This window comes from Arvicanthis niloticus, chromosome 18 (assembly GCF_011762505.2).
Source record: "Arvicanthis niloticus isolate mArvNil1 chromosome 18, mArvNil1.pat.X, whole genome shotgun sequence".
In the NCBI taxonomy this organism is placed as follows: Eukaryota; Metazoa; Chordata; class Mammalia; order Rodentia; family Muridae; genus Arvicanthis; species Arvicanthis niloticus.
Window position 1 is genome coordinate 9437727 of NC_047675.1, and position 27677 is coordinate 9465403.

General features: G+C 36.5%; 1 protein-coding gene across 8 annotated transcripts in view; it reads left to right on the plus strand.

The window, feature by feature from the left end:
- Inpp4b (inositol polyphosphate-4-phosphatase type II B) overlaps window positions 1-27677 on the plus strand; it is a 702669-nt gene that overhangs the window by 329189 nt on the left and 345803 nt on the right. For all 8 annotated transcript variants that reach the window (XM_034522353.2, XM_076915453.1, XM_076915455.1 and 5 more), the window contains 3 exons: window positions 6256-6319; window positions 24317-24526; window positions 26779-26823. In XM_034522353.2, coding sequence (XP_034378244.1) covers window positions 24436-24526; window positions 26779-26823 — 136 coding nt within the window. In that variant the 5' untranslated portion in view covers window positions 6256-6319; window positions 24317-24435. The remainder of the gene's footprint in view (window positions 1-6255; window positions 6320-24316; window positions 24527-26778; window positions 26824-27677) is intronic.

Consider the following 27677-nt stretch of genomic DNA (forward strand, 5'->3'; position numbering starts at 1 on the left):
CCACACTTTGCTTGTACTATTATGAAGAAACAATTTTGTAATCTCGCCTGTTATTATTCAGCATGCCTGCTCCAAATGTTGACTATGGTGCCTTTAGGACCATGGTGAATGATTCACAATAGGTTACCTAAAACATATTGGATGGCTGTTAAGATACAATGTGCTTGGCATGCGTACCATCCACTAACTACATGGAGTTTAAGTGATTCTTAATGTTCTGATACAGGCACAAGGACACTCAGAGAAAGTGTTTTCAGATGCAGAAACATGGGGTCCAAAGCAGCTTCAAACTTGAATATTCTTTCTTCCTTACCAATATGTTAGGGGAAATATTTTTGGTCACTGCTTTACTAGTTATTTCGTTGTGTACTAAAGAGATCATATACTTGCATCCTGGGAATATGCTTGAGGTACTTTATTAATTTAACTTTTTTTTGAAGTATTATACAGTGTTCATTTAGGAGCTGTGTTTCCAATTGTAGATTATCCTCTGACTACTTATCTCTTAGTATTAAATAAACAGTTAGTATTAAGTGTTTATTTAAAGTATATTTTAATATAGTAGATAATTACAAATAGCATGTACTTTTATTTTGATATTTAAGCAAAAGGACTTTTCTCTAGTATAATCTGCCTGATGTTTTCTTTGTATAAGCTTAGAGGTTTCAAAAGCACCCTTGATCTCTATAAAATTGCATGCAAATGAACTTTATACTTTTATTTTTATTTTGTATTTTTTGGTGTGTTTACCTTCACACTACACCTGCAATTGGTATCCATGCTGGATATTACACATTTGATTTTTTTTTTCTAAAACATAGGCAATTTTCTCTGCAACGTCTCGACAATTTTCTTCCTTCACCCTTGTAGCTCTTTTAACACACCCTTAATTTATGTTTCTCTCTGTCTGTTCCCATGGAGTTCATGTCAGTTTAAATTAAATTATACTAATGAAAATAGCAATTAACTTTGCCCCCTCCAAAATTAATGTGAGGGTGAAGTAATATGTTGTCATTTCCATATGCAGCATGGTTGTACAAGTCAGGTGCTACATATTGTTGAATGAAAGAATGGATAAAGCAATGCATTTGGCAGATTTCCATAAGGAACCATTAGTATATACATTCCTTTCTGAGTCATTTCTGTACCATGTTAAATGTTGTATCACAATGACATATTTTATCATCAGAGCAAACATCTTTAGCATCTGTACTCAAAATTTTCTTTATGATCCGCAGTTTCAGTGAACTCAAGAAAAATTTAACAGGCTGTAAAATTACTCTCATTAGAAGTTTTCCTTGAATTGTATTAAAATTAGAAATTAATTTGTGCAAGAAATGATATCTTTATTGTAAATACTTTCCCACTCATGCCTGCATTATCGTGCTTTAGTTGTTTTTACAACTTTTTATAATTTTATTTACACAGCTATTCATAAGTTATTTTATTGATTTTGTTGTTCCTGTAGCAACAATTCAGGTTATTATTGCTACCACTGGGAAATCACTTTCATATATTTTGAATGGTTTACTTTCTATTTCTTATTATTACATAGTAAAAGTTATTGTTGCAAATTTACCTTGCATTCTGGGAATATACTTGAGTTATTTTATTAATTCTAACAATGTTTGAAGTATTACACAGTTGAATTAAGACCATTGTGAGGTTAACCTTCATGACTGCTAAATTGCACTTTGGTCTTAAAAATAAGTGATGGAAATTAGGCAACAGTAGTAAGATTTTAGAAAGTTGCTGCAGGAGATAAATTTTTCACCTTATTTTAGAAGAGGTTAATTATAATAACATTTAATGAGCATACATAGATACCATGTGAAACAGATATACAAATCCCAGACCTTGGTTTTTTTTTTTTTTTTTTTTTTTTTTTTTTTTTTTTTTTTTTTTTTTTTTTTTTTTTTTCTGGGATACTGGAAGACTTCTGTATTTCAAGATTCCCTGAGGCACTGGACCTTTTATTCTCTCTCTGAACATTGACCACTTCTCAATTCAACCCTCCCAACTCCTGTGGTTAGCATATGCCAAATATTTTTACTGAGGAAGCTCTTGCCCCCAAACCATGCAGATGTCTCAGGTCAGTATAAAGTATCTGAAATTCAAGTATCTTCCATGGGACAACATGTAAAACACAACAGTCTCCAGCACAGTCGGTGTTAGGTTGTTCCACATAAGCCTAAAAATCTATGGTAAAAGGGAAGACTGGATAAGAGATGGAAGGCAGAGACCAAAGAATGCACTGACCACAGTCATGGAAACAGCAATTCCAGATGGTACCATTTCAACCTATCAGAATGCGACACATCATAATCATAAATAATAATGTTCAATATTGTCTAAAACCACCATATCATTTTTAATAGAATTTTGCTGTTTGTTTTAAAAGAAATGTTCTGATTCTAATGAACAGAAATGTTCTATTTGATAATTTATTGAGAAGTAATAAGTGTTCAATGTGACTAATTATTTGCAATAACTTCCTTGGTATTTGTTTAGTGGTTCTATGACCCTCAGAAGATTGAACAAATATTAGTCTGGCTACATGATGGGGCCCGAAAAGCAATGAATAACACAACACTGAGGACCAAATAAGCCTGAAAGAATCAGGTTCATATAACACAATTTAAGTTTCTGCATCATAAAATTTTGTTCTTTGGACTTGCACAATTATTCTGCAATTCTGTTTTCTTTCCTTAAATTTAAAAATCATTTAAGGTTGTGTTGGGACGTAGTATATCACACGAGAATGTGTTTATGTCTAAGCAGCTCTACTGCATTCGTATGGATAGACTCATCACAACTTTTAATGTAATGATACTCACTTTGTTGTGATATTAAGGATAGGGCACTGACATCTGTAATATGTACAAGGGGACAAAGTGTTAATTTCTTGGTGACCTTTAAAAGATGGATAACTTGTGGTGTGTTTAAATGCTAGCGTGAAGTTAGCATCTCAGATACACAGTGATCATGACCAATTAGGCCAGAGTATTGTTTGCAGTGTCTACCAGAATAAAAGCTTAATATACTAAACATTTTTTATGTGACTTGTGTATTACCTTTTGTTTCACATCTACTTAGCAATTGATTGGCAGGTTATATTTTCTTCAGTTGTAATGTTTTATCTAATTTTTTGTTATGAAAATTCCTATCACTTATCTTCAATCCATTACTGGATCCATCACGTTTAAATCAGATCTTTTAAGAGAATTAGCGATGAAGTCTTTTGTTTCTCAATGTAGGCCTGGTTTGATGTATTATTTATTCCCCTGTGGTTTAATTGTTTAAATTAAAAGCCATTGGCTCTTTGTAACAATGTATTCTACATCCTTGAGCTCATTCTTGGCGATAAAATATTTTTATTCTATCTGTACTGATAATTCACATACTTTTGTTATTACATTTTAAACAATGCAGCATATCTATTTTCATAGCATTGAGCTTAAGTATTGTTAATTATTAAGATATAACTTAAAGTGTAGATAGGCTGCATTTGGACTCCATGCAAATACTACATCACTTTCTGGAAGCAACTTGCATATCTGAACATTTGGCTTTTGTTGTGGCCTGGGAACCAGTCTGAAGGGGAGATCATTTGTTACACCTGCATCATTGTCAAGGCTGGAAGAATTTTGTTTCTTAAGTAGTGCAACAGTTAAAAGACATATTTAACTCAATGAAATATCTCACATTATTTTATTAATTCCTATATATTAAACCCAGGGCCTTGACACATGCTAGTTAATTATAACTCTTATATAAATAAAATAAAATAGTTGTAATTAATGATGAAGATAAAAATTTGAAAGTTATCTTTCCTTATTGTGAATACAAGGGATGGATTAAGGTAGCATTTTAGAATATACTTATGCATGGCATATAAAAATAAATATTATAATTAAAAAAACATTGCATATGGACAAAATGTTCAAACTTTTGACCAGTAACATTGTGCTAGAATTCAAATACTGATTCCAATTAATGATAGGACTGTGACTGTGATACATGACCTTTTTTTGCTCAGTTCCTTTCCTATATCTGTTTCTAAGTCAGAAAGAACTTATGTCCCCCAGGGTCACTCTCAGGTAGGCACTGGGAGCCTTCCTAATAGTATGAAAAGCTGGACAATCTTGACATGTTTTATGAGAGTAAAAGGATGTAATTTGAATCCATGGTAGGAAAAGGTTCATGAAGCTACTCAGGGAAAGATCTTTGGAATTTCTTTCTGATGGAGTCATGTACATCAATGCTCATAGCTCTCAGCAAAAAGATGCAACAGGGAAGAGTTATGGAAAACCAGGAGAACTCATTTGGGCTCTGAGCTCCAGAGTCCTAGCTGGGGTTAATTACATGAGCCTACAGGGTAGGCTCATGATCTTAGCTCTGTAGACTCCAGTGTTCCTTCCCTAAAGCATCATCAGGCCTTCATTCTAAGCCATGCTTTGTAATACACTTACCTAACTACCTGGAGCAACAAAGAGTAAAGCATCATGCATACCAAGACATGCCTTAAAAAATTAATTAAAATTATCTTATACAAGGTGTCTTATATTTTAATCAGCCCATCTCTCCCATTTTTGTTTTTGTTTTTTGCAATGTTCACACTCTTGCTCAAATTCATTACTGTTTTTCATCTCTGGGAAGACTGATGCTCCCTCTTCTGACAGTCACTAATTACCCATTGCTCTTCCTCAAGGAATGGAGAGTGTTGTGAGATCGCCATTATCCATACTTGTATGTCAACTGGTGTCATCATTTTTCAGATATTGTTTAAATAACCATGTTGTTGAATTTCGCACATGCACCTCTCGGTCATATACAGAAGACATTATCTCACAGCAGATTTTCTGATCCTTTAGTCTTTATAATTTTCTGGTCCCTCTTCCACGGTGTTCTTTCTTTTGGTGTAGGGAGCTGGTTGAACATGTGTCACTTGGGCTGGGTACCCTACCATCATTTTCTGCATTCTGACCAGCTGTTTTTCTGTTATGTTTTCTATCTGCTGCTAACAGAAGCTTCTTTAAGGAGAGACACGAGCTACATTTACCCATTGCTCTAAGAATATGCACTTACAATAGAGTTAAAAATAATACTTACTCAAGAAATGGCATTAGCAGGTTCTCCTTTAGTCTGCCTAGATTCACAGCTGTGACTAGTTGGCTAGGTTTGTAGTGCAAAGCATAAGGTCCCCCCTACTGAGTGAATCTAATGTCCAATTAGATAGGTGTTGGTTGCTCCTAAGATACAAGTGCCAGTGTTGCACCTGGGAATCTCTTGTTATTCTAGCCATTGTGGTTCTTGGTGTCACAGCTGTGTAGGACTAGTGATGTTTTTCTCCCTTGACATCTTGCATAAGGTACTATGAAAGCCAGCCCTCAGGGAGGAGACTTTTGGCTTGGATCCAGCTAAATTCCTTCAAATCCTTTATCTAAAGTGTTTGGTGTCCTCAGCACAGCCTCACTTTCAAGTTCTGTGAAGCAGTGACATGGGACAGTGATGCCTTTAAACACATACACAAACACATGCATGTATTATATGATTTTATGTAAATATAATGCAATACTATTCCATATGTCCTTTGTGGGCATAAAACCTGGAATAAATACAGACACTAGGAAATAAAAAGGGGCTATGATGTGAGGAGAGAAGCTATAGAGAGATGCTATGAGTAGGTAGAGGAGAGATGCTATGGGTAGGAGGAGGGCATGGCAGGGGGAGGGCTTGAAAGGTGAGGAAGAAGGTAATACTGGAAACAGGAGAGACAAGGTACAAATGACACTAAGGTCTGAAAAGTTCAGACCCTCTTATCAGACTGTTTTACGAGTTCAGGAGTCATCCCCAAGCAGCCAACTAAAGGTTAGTCTTGAAGACAGGCATTCTTGGAATGTGTAGGGTTTGGGTAATATAGACCTACTGATTTGACCTCATGTTGGCCTGTAGTTATGAGGAATAAATGAATTAATCTCTGCAATGTAGAACAGTGTGTGGCAAAGAATAGTACCAGGCACATGTGAGTAGGACATAAAGGACAATGATAATTCTTCTAGTCAACTCTTTGGCTTGCAAGGAGCTTATTAACAGACTAGAAGTAGTGTTCTGTGAACAGTGTAATGAGTCATACATGTTTATAATGCTGTGTATTTATTTTATGTATTCACAGACAGATAATTTATTAAGATAAAGTATGCATGTGTATGTGTAACACAGCATTCTAAAACTTTGTTCTTTTTTACTTTACAGAGCCCTAAAATCAGTGAAACAATAATCAAAGATCCACGGCATTGAAGAATACAACATATATCAGGTACAGGAGTCATTCCCCATAACAATGCATAATAAACATTATGCTGATAACTGTTCAAGCACATAGCTTTTTTTTGGTTAACAATCTGTTTTATAGCACTGCTCATTTGGTGACTTAGATAAGTGTGAATGCATACTGAAAGACAATTGAGCATATTATGAAGATAAATTAATTGCTTTGTTTATATTAAGAATACTTGGAAGCTTCAGGTATACTGGGTATAGATAAAAAGGTGAAAATTAACAAGTTATCATTACCCCATTAGGAAGCAACCTCTGAAAGGCTTTTACAAGACTGAACAGCACAGACATGTCCCATCTTGCTTTCACAGGACTTAATGTCCAGTGGAAGAAATGGCATAAGCAAAAATCCATGTGTGAGAAAAGCTTATAATTAAATGATATTAAGGAAACATACAGAGTTCAATAGGGCAATACACTGAGAAAGAATGGAAGAGTTTACTGAGTTTGGGTAAATAGTGCATATTTTATGGCTGATTTTAAATTAAGACCTGAAGTATAATCATAAAGATACTCAGGAATATTGAGGAGCACAAAATTAAAATGGAAAAAGGTAGAAGCAGAGGATGAGGAAGAGAATGAGGAGGAAAAAGGAGACAGAAAAGGAGAAAAAGAAGGGGGAGGGAAAGAAGATGGCATGGAAGGAAAAGGACTAAAAAATAAGAAACAGAATGGGTAGTGCGACATCATTATGGCCACCCAGGAGACAAACAGGAGCTAAGTCTAAGAAGAAGAAAAAAACCAGCCTGGCATGGCAGGGCCTTAATATCTATCAAGAGGTGACTTGGGACCATTTGCCTTGGTAAATTTAACCTGTGTTTTATGGTGATTTTCCCTGCCCATGTATTTTCTCTTGAGTCACTGTATAGAGATGGTTTCAAATCACTCCCTCTCCCCCAATCTTCGCATTTCATCTCCTGAGGAAGTACAGTGGAATTGGGTCACTGCTGATGGAAGAAAGTGTCTAATGAGTTCATTTCTTTGGATGCAACTTCCCAATAACATTATGCATGGCATGGTTTGAGGTAAAGAAAGTTTGGAAGTATCTGAAAACTGAAACTGCAATCATCACCTGCTCTAAGCACAGACTAACAGTGTAGACTTTTTATACATTGTACAAAAAGCAAAATCAACAATCACACATACATATAACACCGCATGCACGCATGCACACACTAATATTACAGGACTTTCTTTGGGACCACAGAGCTCCTGGAATAATAACAGAGAGACCTTTATTATGAATGCCTAGGCCCTACAGTTAGGCTTATTCGCAACTAACTTGTAACTTAATAACTCTTCCAGAGTCCTATCGCTTCCCGGAAGTCCTATCTTCTACTTTCTGACTTTGCTACTGGCCATCAGATTTTTATTTTACCAATCAGAAGGTGGGAGAGGAAGTGTTTAAAAAAACACTGAGACAGATGGTGCTTAACACTACCAAAGTCTGGCCTGTAATCAGATCTCTGCTGATTCAGAAAACTTCATTTGTATGATACAGAGACAATCTTTACATAGTGTATAAAAACATCACTCCAAACACACACACACACACACACACACACACACACACACACACACACACACCAATTGTCAGACATGTATGTGCAGACATGAACTTGAATGTCTAATATTGTATATGTATATTGTAATATGTGTTCTACTTATCTTAATATTTCTCAAATCTATTGTAAAATTTGAGAAGATCTCAAATCTGTTGTAAGAGCAGTTTCATTAGCTTCTCTTGGGATCTGTTTTAAGATATTCCTTTACGCTGGAGCCTAGCATACTTTTTGGAACTGAGGCCCATTTTATGTTTATGACTATTAAACCAGTTTCCTACAATCCAGATAATTCAAGGCAGGGTATCTCCTTGCCATGATGGTTTAGCTTCATCTAGCACAGAATTTTTTTGCTTAGATTATATGGCTAGTTGCTTCAAGTGCTCAGTATATTAGAAAGTGAGGAGATAGCCTTAGGTGGCAGTAAGGATCTCTGAAATAAGAGCTTAACAAATAATTTTTAATATCAGCATTAGCAATGTTAGTTTTTAAAGTCAAATCAACACAGGAAAACCACAACATTATTGTTTGCATCTCATCTAACCTGACTAGTTCCTTTCCACCAAAAATGCTTAGTCTTAATTTTAAAATTCTGCTAATTTAAACCTACTCTCAATTCCTAGATCAAACAAGCTTCTTGAAGTGGAGCAAATGGGTAGAGCCTATGCTTAGGTCAGTATGTTAAAGAATTCTTGTATACACTGGGATTTCCTACATGAGGCAACAGACATCCCAAAGAGTCTGAGATCTATAGCTAATTTACACTTTACCAAGAGAAAGTTTATCATTTCTGTATGAAAGGCCATTGATTTTATAGGCGAATTCAGCATCTTTCAATTAAATTGATTATTATTGAAAAAGAAGAAGAAAATCACAAATAAGTCCCCAAAGCTCTGTTTCATCCCTGGAAAGACAAGAGGCAGCCTCCTTTCATTATTCCTCGTCAGTTTCTCTCTACTAAAGAAGAGTTTCAAATTTGGAATACAATTAGAAGTCTTTATCGAAATTAGTTTCAGACCAGAAAAAGACAAGGAAAAGAAAGCAAAGAATCAACATGGAAGCAAATAAGGAGGAAAACAGGAACAGCCCAATCATACTGAGCAAACACCAGTGAGGTCCTGAAGTGGTCTCTGTGAAGTTGCGGTACAGCTGCAATGTGAACTTACTGAGGCCCGTTCTCATATAAGTGAAATCTCCCATTCTCCATAGATTATAATTTCCAGAGCTTTTCTTTACTAGGAAGAACTTATCTTCTGAAGCCTTGGATACATGTCAGCTCCCTTCCTCTTTGTGCTGCCCTGGACTCTCTTTATTCTCCACATTTTGTACACATCTTCTTTATCTTCAGATTTTCTAATCTTATTTTTCAGTACTATTTCTAGCTTGCCTGGTGTCTCCGATTACATACTGGCTGGTGCTTAGCACTCAACCTAGATGTATATTATCGAGCACTAGAAAGGAACCAGCAGGAAGCCAAACAAGAAGGGATGCTAGCTTTGTGGACATGTACCACAATATCTAGCATAAAGTGTCGTCAGTGAAAGCACAGACACTGTGCTTATTGATTCTGTCCAACAAAAGCAGACTCAAAGGCAGATTCATTGATCTTTTCATTCAAACTGCCTCTTGCAGATGTGATAATGTTATAGATTCTTCCACCCAGGCTCTAAGCGCCACTTATAGCCAAGGCAGCATGTTGCAGAATTGCACATGGCACTTTGAGTCTTACTCAGTGGGTTCTCAGTGTTTGGTTCATTGAGTGACACTGTCAGTTCAGAGTATCACAGAACAAATCACTCCACTTGTGCTACTCTTTGGGTTAAAAACCATGCCTAACATAAGCAAGAATGGCCTGAGCCTCCTGTGAATACTGCCATTAGATGACATCACACCTATATCCTGCTTCCTTTGTAACGGTCACTTTGCTGACATTCATGAACAGTTCACATGCTTGGCCATTTGCTTTGATTCATTTACAATCCTCTCTTGCTACTGCCTTCCTTATTCTTTTTCTCTTTCCCTCTCACTCTTTCTCCCTTCATCCTTTTATTTGTCTCCAGATTTTTGATGTACAAATCTTTTAAATTCTTATTGAATAGCAAATCCATGGAGCAGCACAAGGTGCCCCATGAGATCATTATTTCACTACTTAAATATTGGCTAAGTTTTCAGAAAGTGTGCTGTGTTGGCATCAGTAGAAATTGAGCTCAACATAGAGCTTATGAAAGCCAAGTGACATGCATGTCCATGCCTCTTCCTTTTCTCTCTCTTCGGTATCATTTTCTCCTTCTCTTCTATGAGAGTGAAGCTCCATAAAACTCATGACTTGCTCCCATCCTGACACCTGTGTTACTGGAGGGAGGAATTTAGTCTTTAAACATCAAGCTAAAAGACTCTGTTGGCTGTGTCAGGATAAATGGGTCCTCAACTTCCTGTTTGTATTCTTCAGAGCCAGGAGCCAGACCCTGCTACCCAGTGGAAGTTTCATGCATCTTTTTCCTTTTTTCACTTTTTCTTTTGCCTTTTATCACTGTGTTCCTTCCTTGGTTTGTAAATTGCATGCACATGATGTTGAGAACTATTTCGGTATATCTGCTTCTTCTACAGTCTCCCTATCTCTTCTTTGGACACAAAAGGATATAGCACAGATGAAACTTGAATGGATCCTGCTTTAGAACCCTGGATGGCATGCATTTACATTTGTTTCTGGTCACCACGAGAATCTTTAGTTGCAGAAATACATTCTGTGTCCGACATTACACCTAAAACGTAGTGCAGGTTAATATATTTAGTTGTTGTCATAGTTTAATAAATGGGGATTGGCATCTTCCCAATATAAAAAAAAATGTATCTAAGGAATAATGTGAAATAAATTGTCCAAGAAGCCCGACAGAAGAGTCCTGGTAAGCTGGGCTGATAGTTGTTTTAAGTGTTTTAAGCACTTGCTGTTCACTTGGTGAATGGCTACAGTTAGAGATGCCATGAGAGAGGAACGCCAGCATATACACCAGACTAATATGGCATAAAAGAATGTAAGGAGGCTCCAGAATAGCAGCAAGAAGTACTTAAACAAAGGCAAGATTATTACATCAATAAAAGAACAGAGAATAGTGAGGAAATGCTCACGGTACTTTCCAGGGAAAAAAGGAGTCATAAGTTCTATGTGACTGTGATGAAGGCAGAGGTGTGTGGAGGACAGAGCAAGGAATGAAGCAAGAGGAGCCAGCAGGTCCAGGAGAGAGGAGAGAGCAGTCCCAGTCTGGCTCGGTCTCTCCAGAGCTGAGCTGGATGGTGAGTGTCCAAAGAAACACACCTGGCCGGAGTCTTGCCGAAGAAGGAACTCAACTTTAATGTAACAATTTCTTGTTTACATAAACTTGGAGCATAGGAAGGAGGGGTTTTGGTGGGGTGAGATGACGTAGAGGGTGAGGAAGGGTGAGAAGGGTATGTGGTGACTGACAGGGTCATTGGAAAAGCTCTACATCAGCAACAGCGAGTCACTCTTGTATGGAAGTGACTAAGACAGGTCTCAAACTCAAGCCAGGCTTAGACTCCCCCACAAGGCCCACAAGGCCGAAGAAACTTGAGTCAAGCTCATGTTTGTCGACAAGGCCCAAACCAGGGCCCAAATGGGGCCCAACAAGAGGGGGCAGGGAGAGGGGTACAGAAAGGGGTGGGGGGAGAAAGTGGAGTCAGAGAGAGGGGTGGAGAGAGAGGGTGGGGAGAGGGGACAGGGAGAGGGATGCAAAGAGAGGACTGCAGAGCTGAGTGTAGACATGGCTGCAGTCCAGGTAATGCTAACTAAGCCCGGAAAACCAGTGCTCTGGAAGACTGAAGAAACTTCTGTTTGTACCATGCACATTATACAATGTTCGGTGCTTATTAAATGCATATCATACAAATGACGGGTATATCTTCTCTTCACTTCTCCTCATGCTAAAACCAAAGAAGTCATGAAATTGACCTCTACAAGCCATCAGGGAGGTAGACAAGGAGTGGTAGTGAAGTTTTCTCATTTCATTATTTTTTCATTATTCAAGGCGTAAAGTGAGTTCCTAGTCTCTCCAGGCCTTAGCATCTGCCATTTCTTTCTGATCACAGAAGACACCTCATGATATAGATGAATTTATTAATTCGATCCATGGCTCGTTCTAGCTCTGTGATATGTCTTAGACAATTAAAGCATGATTTTGTAGGTGCCCTAGTGTCCTCAAGTATGACACTTCACCCCTGTTCATTTGGGAGCCAGTTGTGTTTAGCAACTGAATTTTCCTTGCTTCATGCTGTATGTTGTTTCTCCTTATATTCAGTGCAAAATGATTTTACTAAGTAAATATTTTAAGATAAGATGTATGGTTGTATGCCCATCGGTGAGGTAAGAATCCAGCAATGAAAAAAAATGTATAATGTATTCCATGTCTGCTCTTGGCCACAGGAATGAGAAGGCTTAGCATGCCAGGTTGTATCCTTTGTAGATAACCGTGGGCACTATGTGAACTTCTCTGCAGAGCTAACATGAAATTCCAATAGTCACACATGGACATTTATTCTTGCCTGCCATAATAAAAAGCAGAAGACAGTGTTTTAATTAAATATGTTATTTCACTTTGAAAATTTAAATATCAAAAGAAAATGAGCAATGCATCATCAGAAGCTGCAGATATTTTGGTCAATACTGCTTAGAACCTGAAATGTATCATCAGAAGCAATTCAATGAGCTATGTGAATTAATAACCTTGATGATGTCTGTATAAGGAATGCATGGAGGATATAATCAAAGCTTCAGCTTTCATTTTGCTCAGGCACATGAAATCTAACTGGTCTTGGATGTATATATGTGACCACACTTGGAATGATTTTGAAACATCTGCCACTGTTCAGGCCCCATTTCTCTAGCCTTCTCCTTGAATACATATAAAATAGGGAATAACCTGTGGTCATATTATAATCTCTGTACATTCCTACTCTTGAAACACGGTAGAGATGGACTGCTAGATACCATGTTTGCAATACACAGTTTGAGGAAAATATCAAGGGAAAACCTTTGTCATTTAAATATAGACATTAAAATCTCACAGTTGCATCATTGCCTTAAGGTTTTAGTGCTAAAAGACAACAGAGGAAGCCATTTGAAAACTGGTAAGCGTTCAGGATGCTACTGATATTAGCCATTAGGTTCAACTAAAATGAAAGTACTGCATGAACCCAGGTGGTAGTGCCTGGTGGTAGTGGACTAGATAAAGTAGCAGGATTTCAAGACTTTTTCAACATCCAGTGGAAATTCTTAGATTTTTTGGATGGTATGTTAGTGGTAGCCAGGAATGTCACAGGATAAAGGAAAGATGAAAAAAAAAAAGCACATTTAAGAACAAGGACCTGTTATCTGACAGCTGGGTACACTTCTAGTCCATTTCTGGGTCTGGTGTTGTCATCTCTTCAGAGATAATCATCCCAAGTTTCTCATAGTCTGTTAATTCTATGTACCATTGAAACATGTACCATTCATTGAAACACGTGAGTCCTGTGTTTTAGTTTTAAAATATTTTTGTTTTGTTTCTTTTATAGTACTAGTGCTTTAAAGCCAAAGCATTTTGCGTGCTTGCGTGCTTGTGTGCTAGCCAAGCATGATAACATGGAACCAAACTTCCAGACTCTATTCTTTTCAAGATTGGCAGAAGGTAGAAACATCATAAATGGTTCAAAGAGGAGATGGAGACTAGACAAAGCATGCAGTCACCACTTGCCTGTTGCAGAATGAAAGAACAGCATGGAACCAGTCAGGAGAGCAGGCAATACCCAGGCTCACAAATATGTCTCCTCAGCACTCTACCTAAAGACCCAGGCTCCTACTGCCATTCCTTCCTATTTTACTCTAGTCTTACCTGGACATGACTTCTCCTGATTCTGATTTTCAAATTGTTACATATTTCTGCCTTTCACTTTCCTGGGTAACATTTCCCTTATAAGGACCTACTATTTCCTCAAAGGAGCATAAAGTCCACATTATAGAAATGACAGTGTGGTCTTTTTCTCAGGCCTGAAAGTGGTCCCCTAGGCTGCTATAATCTCATTTAAGATTCCAGATGCATAACTCTGCTGTAATTCTCGTAGCGATCATAGTTACTGGCAATGTTCCTACTCTCTGCAAACTTTCCTTTAGAAACATAATCTTCTCCTTGTCCCCAAGTTCCGACTGTTATACTTTTAAGTGATTAGATGATTTAATTTCCATGGAAAATTCCTCTGTAACACCCTTCATGCATAGTTTCTTTGTCATTTAGATGCTAGCCAGTTTCAGCCACCCACTTATCTCCTGATTGTGCTTTGAAGTTCTCACTTTTTAGAACGGAATACTTCGCTCATCTGCCACTAAATCACATCTTCCCCTTTCAACGGCTTCCCAATTCAGCCGAAAAGACCTGCAATTTTCTTATTACTATCACGTTATTGGTTTCATCTTTCCCTCAATACACCACGAGGCAAATTTTTAACACCGTGTCAGTTGTGCTCTCTGGGCTGTCTAGTCCTTTGGGAGAAAGCCATCAAGTAGTTAAGCTGTCACTCACCACCCCCCACACCACTCTGTGGTCCCAAGCACAGCCCACTTGTTTCTACTTAGTGCTCACAGCCGGCTTTAGGCTCCCTCTACCTACTTAAAACTCCCATATTCTTCCTTTTCATATCTTCCCAGCACATGGTCTTGCCTCTTTTTAGTTAATGAAATTCATAAGAATATGTAATACAAAGGAATAAAGAAAAATAGAGTACTTTTAAAATGGAATTTAAGAAAACTCAAAACTACTGTGTTCTCTCCTCGGCCACGTTCCCAGTCCCTCTCTCTTTCTCACCATCATGGGGCAGTCTGGCTTTACTGGTCATCCAGTGTGTTTCTGTAGTTGTGTCTCACGTCTGTATACTCTGTGTAACATGGAGCTCAGACCACTGTCTTCACAATTTAAATTACGAGAGTGTTGGCTTACATGTTTTGAATCTCTCTAAACATTTTACCACGTCTTCTTCCTGCTTGCCCTGCCTCTGGTTCTTCTTTTCTTAATAGTTTCTGAGCTTTATCTTTTGGTTATATGAAACAAATATTTACTAACTTTGCTACCAAATACAACTTGAACTTCCCAATATGATGATGTATTTTCTTAGTAATGGATTTTTGGCCTGATTGCAATGTTTTGGCTTTTTTTTTTAAAATTGGTGCTTCTCTAGTGAACGTTTCCCATATTATTTTCTTACTTCCATGTGTAAGCATTTCTTTCCAATAACGGCTTGCAAATAGCATTGGTTTTCCACTTCACCAGCTATTATCAGCCTGGTTTGTGCTATGACTGTCACTGGCTTCAACTTTAGCAGGCATCGCCAACTGGTTTCTACTCTGGCTGGCATTGGTTTTCAGCTTTACCAGACACTGTCAGCCTGACATGTACTGTGGCTGGCATTGGTTTTTCAGCTATATCCATATGTAGTTAACATGGTTTCTACTATGGCTGGCATTGATTTTTTTACTAGGTGTTGCCAGCTTGGTTTTCACTCTGGTTGATGCTCCATCAGTGCAGAAACTTTTATGACTCAAGTTCCCCAAAATTTGAGGTTTGAAATTTAATAGTGTTACCTGTTGATGGTCCTATCGCATTTGCTTTGCCAGATGGCTAGTAAATTTGAAAGCTTCCCAATGTGTTTCTCAGCCAGTTCTGCTTGATATATTTAATAAGTAGTAAATGAAATTGGAAGGATTTTATTTCTGATGGAGGCTTTTGCCTTTGCTATTTATTTACTGGCATTTAAAATATTTCCTGGAAAGTAAATCTTCATCATTATAATTGTTATCTATACTTACGTCTTCTTTATTCCACTTTTGTAAATGGAATTTGACTGTTTTTAATTCTAAAGTACAAGCTTAGATTATGGATTTGTGACCCCTTTTTCTAATATATGCATTTAAAACTGTTGCATTCTCTCAAGCATATTTTGATTTGTAATATATAGACTTTCCTTAATTTAAACTATATAATATGTATCATTATAACTTCATTTTTGATTCAAGGGTTATGTGGAAATATATTATTTAATTTCCAGTCACTTGGAGTACTTTCTAAATATCTTTTACTGAGTGATTTCCAGTAAAATTTTACTTTGGGCAGAAATGTATTTTTTATGATTTCATGTCTTTTAATTTGCTAGGCTTCATTTTGTGATCCACAACATAATCTATCTTAGTGAATTCCTCATGTTCACCTTCAAAAGAAAATGTGAGTTGTGCTGTAAGATGGATAAGTTTCTAGATGTTAGGTAGGTGAATTTGTTGGTAGATTTGTTTGTCTATAGTTAAGAGGAACATTGATTTCTTCTGGTATAACTGTGAAGTTATCTATTTATTTTTCTGGATCCATTGTTAGATTTATTCTTATTATTGACATATGATATATTTAGGCTTATTTTGCCTTTTGGTGATTAACATTTTATAATTAACAATGACCCTGTTAATATTAGTAGATATAAAACAAATTGTGTTCAGTATTTGGGAAGTGACCCAGCCTTCTTCTGATGAGTGTTTGGAGTATACATGTTTTCTCATTCTTTTGTTTCTTATGATATCTATGATATCATATTAAAATATAACAAAAATAGTTAAATGTAGCTGTGAAATATATGCAGTTTACATTTTTTATTCTTCATAATCTTAGTTCTGAAAATTGCTATTTTTATGTGAAATAAATTGAAAGTAATATAATTAAATTGGCGTTTAGATTATAACCATTGCAGTCATATATTCTAGTTTTCTTCTGTTTTTTTTAATTGTATAGGTATTTTATATTTTTATTCTGTTCTATCTCTATTATTAGCATATCACACACATTTAAATGTCATTAATGATTACCCCAGGATTGCCATATTCAGTGTAATTTTTCAGTGTCTACCTTCTTTTGTGTTAGTAGAATAATTATATTCCATGCCCTTAATATATAAGCAATACAATATATCCCTCAGTGTTTCTTCTTGATGTTTTTAGTAATATATATATATGTATATATATATATATTTAGTAATATATATTTTAGTAATATATATGTATTTAGTTATATATATGTGTGTGTATACACACACACACACACACACACACACACACACACATATATATATATATATATATATATATATATATATATAATTTTTGCTTTAAACTAGCAGTTGCTGTCTCTGGCTTACAAGTCAACTCCAGAATATAGTGAGTTTTGTCTGTAAAGTTTACCAGTATAGTGTTTTATATTTTATATATTATCAATGGCTGATTTTACATTGCATCATCTAAATAGAGCATTTGTAACAATAACAAAAACAACAACTACAACAAAAATAAGGCCCACAGATTATTTGCTTTTTCTTTATGTTTTGTTTTAGTGCTGCAGGACAAGCCCAGGACCTTGTACATTTACTGTATGAACAGACAACACTCACCTCTGCCTTAGGCAATTTTCTTTTGTCCTTATTAGAAGCAAGAGAAAATGAAGTTAACTTCTATTTTTTTGTACCATCCTGGAGCTGCTCATTTATTTCATAGACCTGCATGTGTCTGCTATGCTTGAAGTACTTCTCTTAAGGTTTTTTGAAGTACTGATAATGAGTTTATCATTCATTATTTCTGGAAAAGACCTGTTAGTGCACTTCAGTACTTAGCAGTTGTTTCCACCTTGTGTAGAATGCTGGGTTGATGGGTTTTCTAATTTCAGAACACTGAAGGCCCCATTTGTTCTTTTCTGCAATGCGTAGCTTCTAGCGTGAAGCTGTTGTGTTTCTCAACTTGTTATTTTTTGCTTGGATTTTCCCTGTGATTGTTTTTCAATGCTATGAATAAGACTTATGGTGGTGGTGGTGGTGGTGGTGGTGGTGGTGTGTGTGTGTGTGTGTGTGAGAGAGAGAGAGAGAGAGCTAGCGAGAGAGAGACAGACAGACAGACAGACAGAGACAGAGAGAAAGAGACAGAGAGAAAGAGAGAGTAACAGACAAACACACACACACACACACACACACACACACACACACGCCAGTGGCTTACTGGTGTGTAGGGGGCTATTATCTTGGTTGATGTTTGCTGAGCTCCTTGAATATGTGTTTTGATGTTTTTAAACACTTTTGGAACAATCCCAGTCAGTACTGCCTCAAATATTTGCTCTGTTGTCTCCTCTGAAAGTCTGTTAGCTTGTAGCTTGGTGTTGTCACCCACATGTCGCCAGTCTCTTCTTTGGTTCCTGTGTCTCTGTTTGGGTGCATTCTACTGATCTACTTTCTGATTTCCTAGTTCATAGGAAACTGTTATGACAGTTACACATCAGTCTGTCAAAAAGTCTTCATTTTATTACCCAGTGTATTTTACATTCTTAATATTTATTTTATTTGTTTTGTTGTTTCTGTCTTTGCTAACATTCCTCACGTGGTTGTGTAGAATTTTCTGCTATAGCCTTCAGAACAATCTCTTTCCTATTTGGTTTTTTGATAATTTTAGCATCTGTACACTGTCTGGATCTGGCCTTTTTGATGACATTCATACATTTTCTTTAAAAGACTTTTCTTGTTTTAGTCTCCCCCCTCTGCTTCTTCTAGTCTTCCCCTTGCTCTTCCCATCTTCCTCCTCATCATCTCTTTTTCTTCTCCTCCTTTCTCTTCTCTTCCTTTTCCTCGCTCATTTTCCTCTTCTTTCTTATCTGTGTGCTATGTAGAACAGCTGAGTCTGTTCAAAAGAGAGTTCATGGCTGGAGGTGGACATCTCAGTTTTTCTTCTAAGCCTTTAATATTTGTACAGAGGTGGAATCAGTCTAGTAACTTAGCAGGGCTCCAGTATAGTTTCTATGATAATCAGTGCAAAACTAAACTAACTACATGTTCTTTTGATGTTACTGTTACTTAGTAGATGTAGGGCTGAATGGATGGAAACTTTTCTCTCTGCTCTCAACTTTAGGCTTTTGCTGGAAGAGAAATTCACTGTTGAATGCTGTTATGTCTCTACTAGTGGTGTGTAGGTAGTGTGCTATTATTAGCACCCTGTTGTCCATTGAGGTGGGGTAGAAGTCAGGCAGGGATGTCCTCTGCTATCCTCTTAGAGCCCACACCTTAGATAGTAAGCTCTTTGATTTGGGGGCACAGTAAAAAAGGATTTGAAAATCCTTAGTGGCGCTGTATCCTGAGATTTCCCCTCTTTTCTTGTTTCCACTCCATAATTTCAGTGGCTGCAGGAGTGTGGCCCCACAGACAAGGACCTGTCATTTCTGCACTGTTGAGATGTGATTAGAGTAGTGTTATGCTCTTTTACTGAGATGACTGCTCTTCCTCCCACGGGCATGTGTCACAAAGAGGTGCCGTCTCTAGACACCCACTCAGCTCTGTGGTTTTTATGAGCACCTGAGTGATGCGTAAGACAGAGAACATATTAATGAATTTAGATGACCCTTGATTTGAGGTTCTATCTACCTGATGTTACCTCTGAACTGACTATTAGTAATTCATCAAACATTCTGGCTGAGATTTCACTACCTGTGTGTAACCTGGCATTCTTCTCATTCTCAGTCCCATGGAGGCCACTGTGTTTTCTAGATTCAGATTGATTGATAGATTCTTTTGGAAAGTTTTGGTCATATACATTGCTGGATTTTTCTTGACTATAGGGTAAGGCTCTTTCTCTTACGTCTTTGCAAATGGAAGCTTGAAAGTTCTGTGTCTACTTTCTAGGTGTGTGTGTTCTGTTTTTTTCATTGCTATGGTGTTATTTGTTCACAGTTCATTTTTATTTTAGTATGGACAGGTATCTTAGGTTTGTATTACTCTTATAACACACACTGACAAAAATCAACTCGAGGAAGCATTTACTTCCGTGTATATGTGCCAATCATAAGACCTATGAAGGTATACATCAAAACAAGGACTCAAGGCAGGAATCTGGAGAAAGAACTAAAACAAAGACCATGAAAGAATACTGCTTATTGTCTTTGCCTTTAATGGTTTGCCCAGCCTGCTTTCTTGGTCACCACAGGGCCACCTGTCCAGTGGTGGCACTATCTATAGTGTCCTTGGCTTTCCCACATCAATTGTTATCAAATAAATGGTCTCACAGATTTGCTGACAGGCCAGTTTTATGGAGACATTTTCTCAATTATGATCCCTTCTTCCTAGATATGTTGAGGTGTTTGTCAAGTTGAAAAAAACACCAGTCAGAAATATGGATTTATTGATCTTTACTTATGTGGTCTGGGCTTTTCAAAGTGATTGGGAAGTTTTCCCTATATTTAACTTATGAATATGTGAATATATCTTTTTTCTCAACAAGACATGAGGTCATTGTGGGAGCAAACTAAAATTTCTACAGCTTCTTGTGAGACCCTTGTCTCATTGTCAGTGTTTTTTCATCTTCCTTTCTTATACCAGTCTGTATGATTTATACTTTCTCTTACTGTTTCCTGTATCCTGCTGTCAAACAGTTATTCTCATATCAGCCCATCAAAGTAGCCCACTCTCTACCCAATGGCCTTAGTACTTGACAGAGAGCATTTCAATGGAGTAATGGCAGTATTTCGTTGTTTGCTTCTGTATTCCTGTCTTCAGATTTCCTTATTACATTTTATGCTTTGTTCCCCAAGGAATCACTAGTTATCCCCCTAAATATCTTTGTGTCTTATGAATGATTTTCTAAACCTTTCTTCTCATTCTATGCATTTTTAGCAAATCTGTGCATTATATTGACTTAGCTATTAGCCAGTGTTTCGGAATGTGTGTGTCTGTGCGCGTGTGTGTGTGTGTGTGTGTGTGTGTGTGTGTGCGTGCGCATGTGTGTGTGTGCGTGTGCGTGCGCATGTGTGTGTGTGTGTGTGTTTTTTTCCCTAGCCTGAGTCTCTCACTTGAGAATCTATAAACTGTGCTCACACACTTTCTCAGTTGTTTCCCCAACTTTTGGGGAACATGCTTAAGTCAAAATCCACTTTTTTGACTAATTGTTGCCTTGTTTATTCTCTGGAAGCTTCAGTTGTTTACAAATCTAATATCACTCCTATTTTCACAAGTGTTACTCTAATATAGCACCAAATTCTATCATCAAGACCAGTAATTCAGTGGAAAAATTTTCCTTTGAAATTATAGCTGTGTTTTCTATGGCAAATTTTCTGTGTTGGTATAAATTCTCGTTTTTCTTTTTTGGACTATTAATTTGACCTACAACTAAGATGATTTTCTTATCATTATCATTGTTCAGTACTTTAGAACCATCTTTGCCACTTGGTGAACGTTCTACAGTTCAACTGTGGGATTGTGGAACATAGTTGATATGGTTAGTTTATTCTCTTTCTACTTAGTTTGGTCTCTGGGCACTTTTATTACCTAATCACTGAGTGCTGTGTACTTTAATCTGGAAGCAATTTCAATTAAAAAAAACTATCATGAAAACAAGAATAAACAAAATCTTCTTGCTGAGTGGTAGGCAATCTTTCATTAACTCTCTGTGAGTAGGAATGAGGCCAAAGAACAGACTTGAAGGTGACTTTCTTATGCTTAGGATGGATGGCAGGACATCAGTGTGTTTGTCACTCTGACCCTTTCTGTCCTTTGAGACTTTCAAGTTCAAGAGTGGAGCAAAACTCTGTCCTTGAATCTGATCACACAATACTTTTGTTATCCCTCCAGTTACAGCTTTATAGACACCCAGAGTGTCCAACAAGGTGTATTCACTAATATAAAGTAAAAGAGAATGTGAGCTCATCTCAAACTCTCCTGTCTTTCCCTTCCCTCTACTAGAATAAATAGCATGGCTCAGTCTCTGTAGACAGATGCTACAGTTTGATAAAACTAAATTTTATCATTTAATTGTAAAACAAGTATCTTTATTATACTCCCTGAATGCAATCACCTTAAGACCTGATTTGTCTATATTTCTTTCATATTTTTGTAATTTTAATTAAATTTCAGTGTTTCTTTTTCTTCTTGGAACTTTATTTTTAAAAAACATTTCTTGGATTTGACAAGGCTACATTGACAGAAGACAGAGTGGTAGAAAGGATGCTATCTAAAACATGGGACAATGGCTAAGTACACTTACTTAGTGTTATGCCATGTACCCATTATTTAACCATCAGCACTCTGTCTTGACCAGAAGATGCCATTTGGTCTGCTTTTCAGTAATGAATGACCAGCATAATACAGCAGACTTGTAATATTAAAGAAATCTCATATTGACACTCCACTGTGGAAGAGCTCTGCTTTTTCTTATGTGTGGTCAGTCTCTTCCTAACTAAGCATAATGCCTTTTAATGACTCATATGAGCCTTTCAGAGTTTTCATTTTAGTGTGAGGTATATAAAATACTTAACAATGTTTATTACATAGTGTATGAGAAATATTGTTTAATTAAATGTAACTTGATAAAGCTACCCACCATTTATCCTCCTCTGGTGGCGGAGGCAGGAGAGAACCAACAGTCCTTTCCAGCAGTTATGTAATACAACTATTCATTTTATTCATTGCTTTTCTGAGTAACTCTAAAGGACATGAACTGGGCTGAATAGTTGTTATGCTTAAAGACAGATTTTAAATAATGTATGGTATGCAGAAACCACCATTTGTGTATGACCAGAAAAGCAGAACACTTCCAAAAAGGTACAGAACAGAAAGCCAGCAACAGCAGTCGGTAAATATTTACCTTGTCACCTGGAAAATCTGAGTTTTCTGGAACTTTGCTATTGGTATGGTCTGAGGTGTATACCTCAATCGCAAGTATCAAATTCCTAAACAAATTTTTTGTGCAACAAAAGAAGAATAAAAATAGGATCCAAGGCTCAGAAGTAGCACTTATTATTCCTTTGAATACTGTTTTCCCTTGCTGCATTTGTTTTGAGCAGATAGATGATATGGTTCAAATGCGACCATGGCAACAAGAGCTCAGATGCATCTAACTTTATTCTTCTTCCGTCTCTTTCACCACACAAGTGCACATGTACCTGCACTAGCATTTATTCTATCAATTACTTCACACTTACTGTGATGAGTGGCTATTATGTTAAGGATTCATATTATTTTGTGTGGGTCTTTCAGTTTTTTAAAATGACCTATCAGGATTAAGGGTTGTGTATTTAATTAAAATATTCTAAGGACGTTGATAAAGTCCTTATCATAATGGTGCCACAGAATTATCAGGTTTTGGGGAGACTATGCAATGAGTATATGTGTATTTGTCAGTAAAGAATTATAATTGTAATAGCACAAAAAGAATGTAGAAAGAATTTTCTTAATTAAAAAATATTTTTGAAAGTGATATTTACAATCTAACTGATGGCAAACAGTCCATTACTTCAGATAATATTCTCAATGTTAATAACATTAAGAACTAAGTGGCTATTTTGTAATACTTTCTAAAGATTCAGACTGCTTTCTCCATGTAATTGTTACCAGCTGATTTCTAAGAACTAAAGCTGAATCTTAAATGAGGCCACTTTGTTAAGGACAACAGAAAGAGGGAGTGTTGATTTGTGGGTTTTGAGGTCACATCAATATTCTGAACCAAAGTGGTTGGCTGGTATCTCATTAAACATCACTGTGTAGACATGTAAAGATTTTTGCACATTTCAATTCAGCTAGTAACTTGATTTAAAACATTGATTTTTTTTCCAATTCATTCTTGGTAGTGTATATCAACATGAATTTGTGACTATTTAAAGCTTTCTATAGCAGGGTACTAAATTGGGGTGGAGCTTCCCGTCCTCGAGTGGATTACCTTCAGTTCTCTGTTGCTTTCATTTTCCCTTGAGCTTCATCTTTTGAGAATTATTTTTCATTTTTTTCACACCATACTCTGATCATTAAGAAATTAAATCACTATCAGACAGAAACAATAGAAGGCTCTGTGGAAAACAACAAGGTTGGGAAGGCCCCTGTTCAACTTGTTGGCTTGTCTTAAAAGAAAAATGCATGCCAAATTATGGTTATGTGCTCATGACTAATTCTCTGACAAGAGCAGAGAGAAATATAAGGCACATAAAGGGAGAGTCCAGTGGCAGGAGTCACATGATGGTCACAGTGGCAATGCAGGCAAATTCCTTGACAGGAAGCTGTCTGAAACTGCCACCTACTCTACTTGGTGCACATTAAGTTAGCAACTCTATATCTATCTTACAGTTCAGAAAATTAAATTGAAGGGATGATTATCCCTTTCTGGAAATTTAGAAATTTCCCATATGACTCCAATAATTTTCTTGAAAAGAGTAACTTAGTCTAGGGATTCCAGTGTTCTTTCCAGCTTGGTTCTGAAAGTGTCACAGGGCTGGGCATGGAGGGAAGGTAATTTGGAACTATTTTTACTTTCTGTATTGATTCTTAGCTTTGAATTGAGATCCAAAATAGCAGCAATGTTGAATATTGATATTTTCTATGTGCAGAATTTCACAGTGGAATATTTGATCGTTAATGTGAAGATACACCAACGTTAAACCGGAACTCATTGTCTAGTATCATTGGAAAAGACACCGTGGAGAATAAGTCAGTTGTGAGGTGGATCATGGAAATCAAAGAGGAAGGAACATCAGAAGAAGGCCAGCATTTTCTTCCTGCAGCTCAGGCAAATGACCCTGAGGACATTCAGTTTACCAGTAAGTGTGTGTGTGTGTGTGTGTGTGTGTGTGTGTGTGTGCATGTGTGAGTGTGTATGTGCTTCCCATGTAGGTCTCTAAAGAGCCACTTGCCACTGTGTTAACTAAACAAATATCCTTGTACATTCACAGAAACCTGGGTTCCACCAAATGCCATGAGATTACCTCAGTTCTTTCCTATCTCCTCTCTGTGCTTTGGGTTGTACATGCAGGACAGTCTTCTCATCTTTTATCTTGGGTGAGACAGATGATAGGTCATGAACCAGCATCAAAAGATAAAATTTCCAATGTGTATTAAATGCTGATAAATATATTTTATGGGTCCTTTCCAGATGCTAATCATATTTAAGAAGAGCTCCCATTTGGTACTTATTTATTCTTATAGAGAATTAATATTTTGGAAGCTAGACATTTTTAAGACCAAAAGGTATTTAAGCTGAAAGCATTAGTGAAAAATGTTCACAAGAAGCTTGGCCTTGCTGCTTTAGCAGAGGCCACTAATTCACATAACAGAGAAAGCTTAGAGATTTGGCCACGATTTACATCTGAACATTGGAATCAGTTTTTGTGCTACTCATGTAGTTTAAAAGTGTAAGAGAGTGCTATGCTTTTTCTCCTGCTTAAATTATAGGGTTTCCATTTGTTCTTAAGAATCAACTGTGTCCTTTCTTTCAGAGTGTTCCTTTTACCCATTTTTCAATACTAACAAATATGTGCCTAACCTCATTAAATTTATAGCCTAAAATTATTTTCAAAAATGGTACTGGTTGGGTCCATTGAATTTGGTGTCAGAGCTTAGAGCAGAGTTAATTATTAGTATAAAAAAAACAAAAACAAACCAAAACAAAAAAAAAAAAACCTAGACTATTTGAATTTCACAAAAACATACCTAATGATTGTAGCCTCTATTGGATAGTCTTACGTTGTTAACTGAAGCATTTTTAAATGTCAGCAGGAGAGAAAAAAAATAAATGATTGCTGTTCAAAAACAAAACCAAAACAAAAAATGCTCTGTAAATAAAATAGGCATTTCATTTTATTTTAAACTGTTTTAAAAATAGCTTATTGACTAAATGCCAGTTAATTTAAATGGTCTTTGAGTAATACACAAAGTTAGGAGCTTTACATTTATTGTCAACTGACATAATTTCCTGTATGTTTTACTTTTATTTTGGCTACTTATGAGTTTTAACAAATGACATGTCATTCATTCATACCCTCCCCTATGCTTGTTGGGGTTTCTGATGACTACCTACCTCCCGCAATGTGTTACTGACACCTGATCATTCTGCTTCCTAAGGATTACCCACATTTGTAGACACCTGTTCTGAGACCTGCTTCTGCACTCCTGCCTCATCTTAAATCATTTTATATGATGTCTTCTTTTTGAAATGTCACTGACAAAAGGAGTAGAAGTATTTGTTTTCTTTTTTTAAACAAAATCCCAATCATTTTATTTTGCCAAATGAGGACTCAGGAACCAGATGCTGGGGTGAAAGCCTGATAGCTCAGAAAGGCAGAGAAAGAATCCAGCTGACCTAACTTCTCAACAGACCTTTCAGAAGGAAAGAGTCAGTCTTTCTTCTCCACACTGTTTTAGAAGCCATTGTAACCAAATTTCGCTCCTTTCTACTTTCTGTTTGTCTCTCTATCCATCCCAATTTTCTTTCACTTTTTATGTTTTTTTTCCTATGTTCACTTCCTGTCAACTGGTTCCTTGGTCTGCCTCTTGACCTGTGGCTGACTTCATTTAATCTTGTTTGTAATAGACAGAAAGCTCTGGATTAAAGGTGTGTGCTGGGGCTGAGCCATTCCACAACTAGAAACAGGGTTTTACAGCACACACTTTCACAGTGTAATCAAATATCCTGCAGCACTCTGAGATTCAAGGTGGGTGCTATAGCTCAGCCACACCACATGAGACATGATTTTCTAGTGTCAATCTCAGAGGATCGCAGTATGATCAGATATACTGCAACAGGTATTGAACAAAATACTGTTGAAATAGCCAATAAGCAAAATTACCAATCCCATACCCATGCCTACTAGAACTCAACTTTTTAATTTTCACTTAGTTTACAATGAATAGCGTGCCTTTACCAGATAATTCATAATGATTAACCTGATAGTTTAACTTTATTCATTCTTCCAAAAATGCATGTACATATTTGGTTTCGTGAAACAGTACATATGCTATTGTAGTATTTATAATGATCAATTTTAAAACCTAAACTTATCTCTAATATTTATAGGCATCCAGAAGATTCCCAATGAGCCACAGCTGGAATTCATTCTCGGTAAGGAATTCTATCTTATTTATAGCAATCAGTAGAATGAGAATTTGTGCAGGCATTTGCAAATTATGGTTGTATTATTTGTATCATTATATTTTACTTTATAAAACAGTGTTCTAGTAAAAATCTTTCCATAACATAGTAATTGTTTTCCTAAACTAGTACTAATAAACAAATAATCTGGGTTGCTGCCTAGACCCATTTGTTGCCAAAATGGTGTATATTTTCTTTTGAACTAAGCTTTTTAAATTAGCACATGCACATTTTCAAATTGGTACCTTGAGAGAGTTATATTTTAAATGTCAGTAGAGATATTTTCTGTAGTTTAGGAGAAAGATTTCAAAATATAGATATACTGACCTAAGTCTTAGTGATTTGAAGACTTAATTATTTTAAGTACACACCTAAAATTATGTAATTTAATTAATTATATAGCAAATTTGTAGCCTATGGTCAATATTTTTTATTCTGAGTATACTTTAATGAGATAACGATTGCATATACTTAATATTTGGACATCCTATTTTGTTGTATCTTGCTTAAAGGGTATATGGAAACTAAACATTCTGGATTGAAATTTCCTAGGTATTGAGAAATAGGCAAACTTGTGAAAATTCAAGAAATACTCATGTAAAAGGTGATAAAATGTACTATGCTTCCTTAAGTTTGAGATGATTTGGGGCATAAAAAAAAGTTGTTTTCAGGAAGCAAGTGAGAGGCAAAGGAGATGAAGGTGTCTTTAACACCCTGATGAGAACTCAGCACTTCTTGAGCATCTGTCTACTTTCCATTTGAAATTAATTTTAAAGCAAACAAAACCATTATTCTGGGCTTTCTAGAAAGATACGCATAGTTAG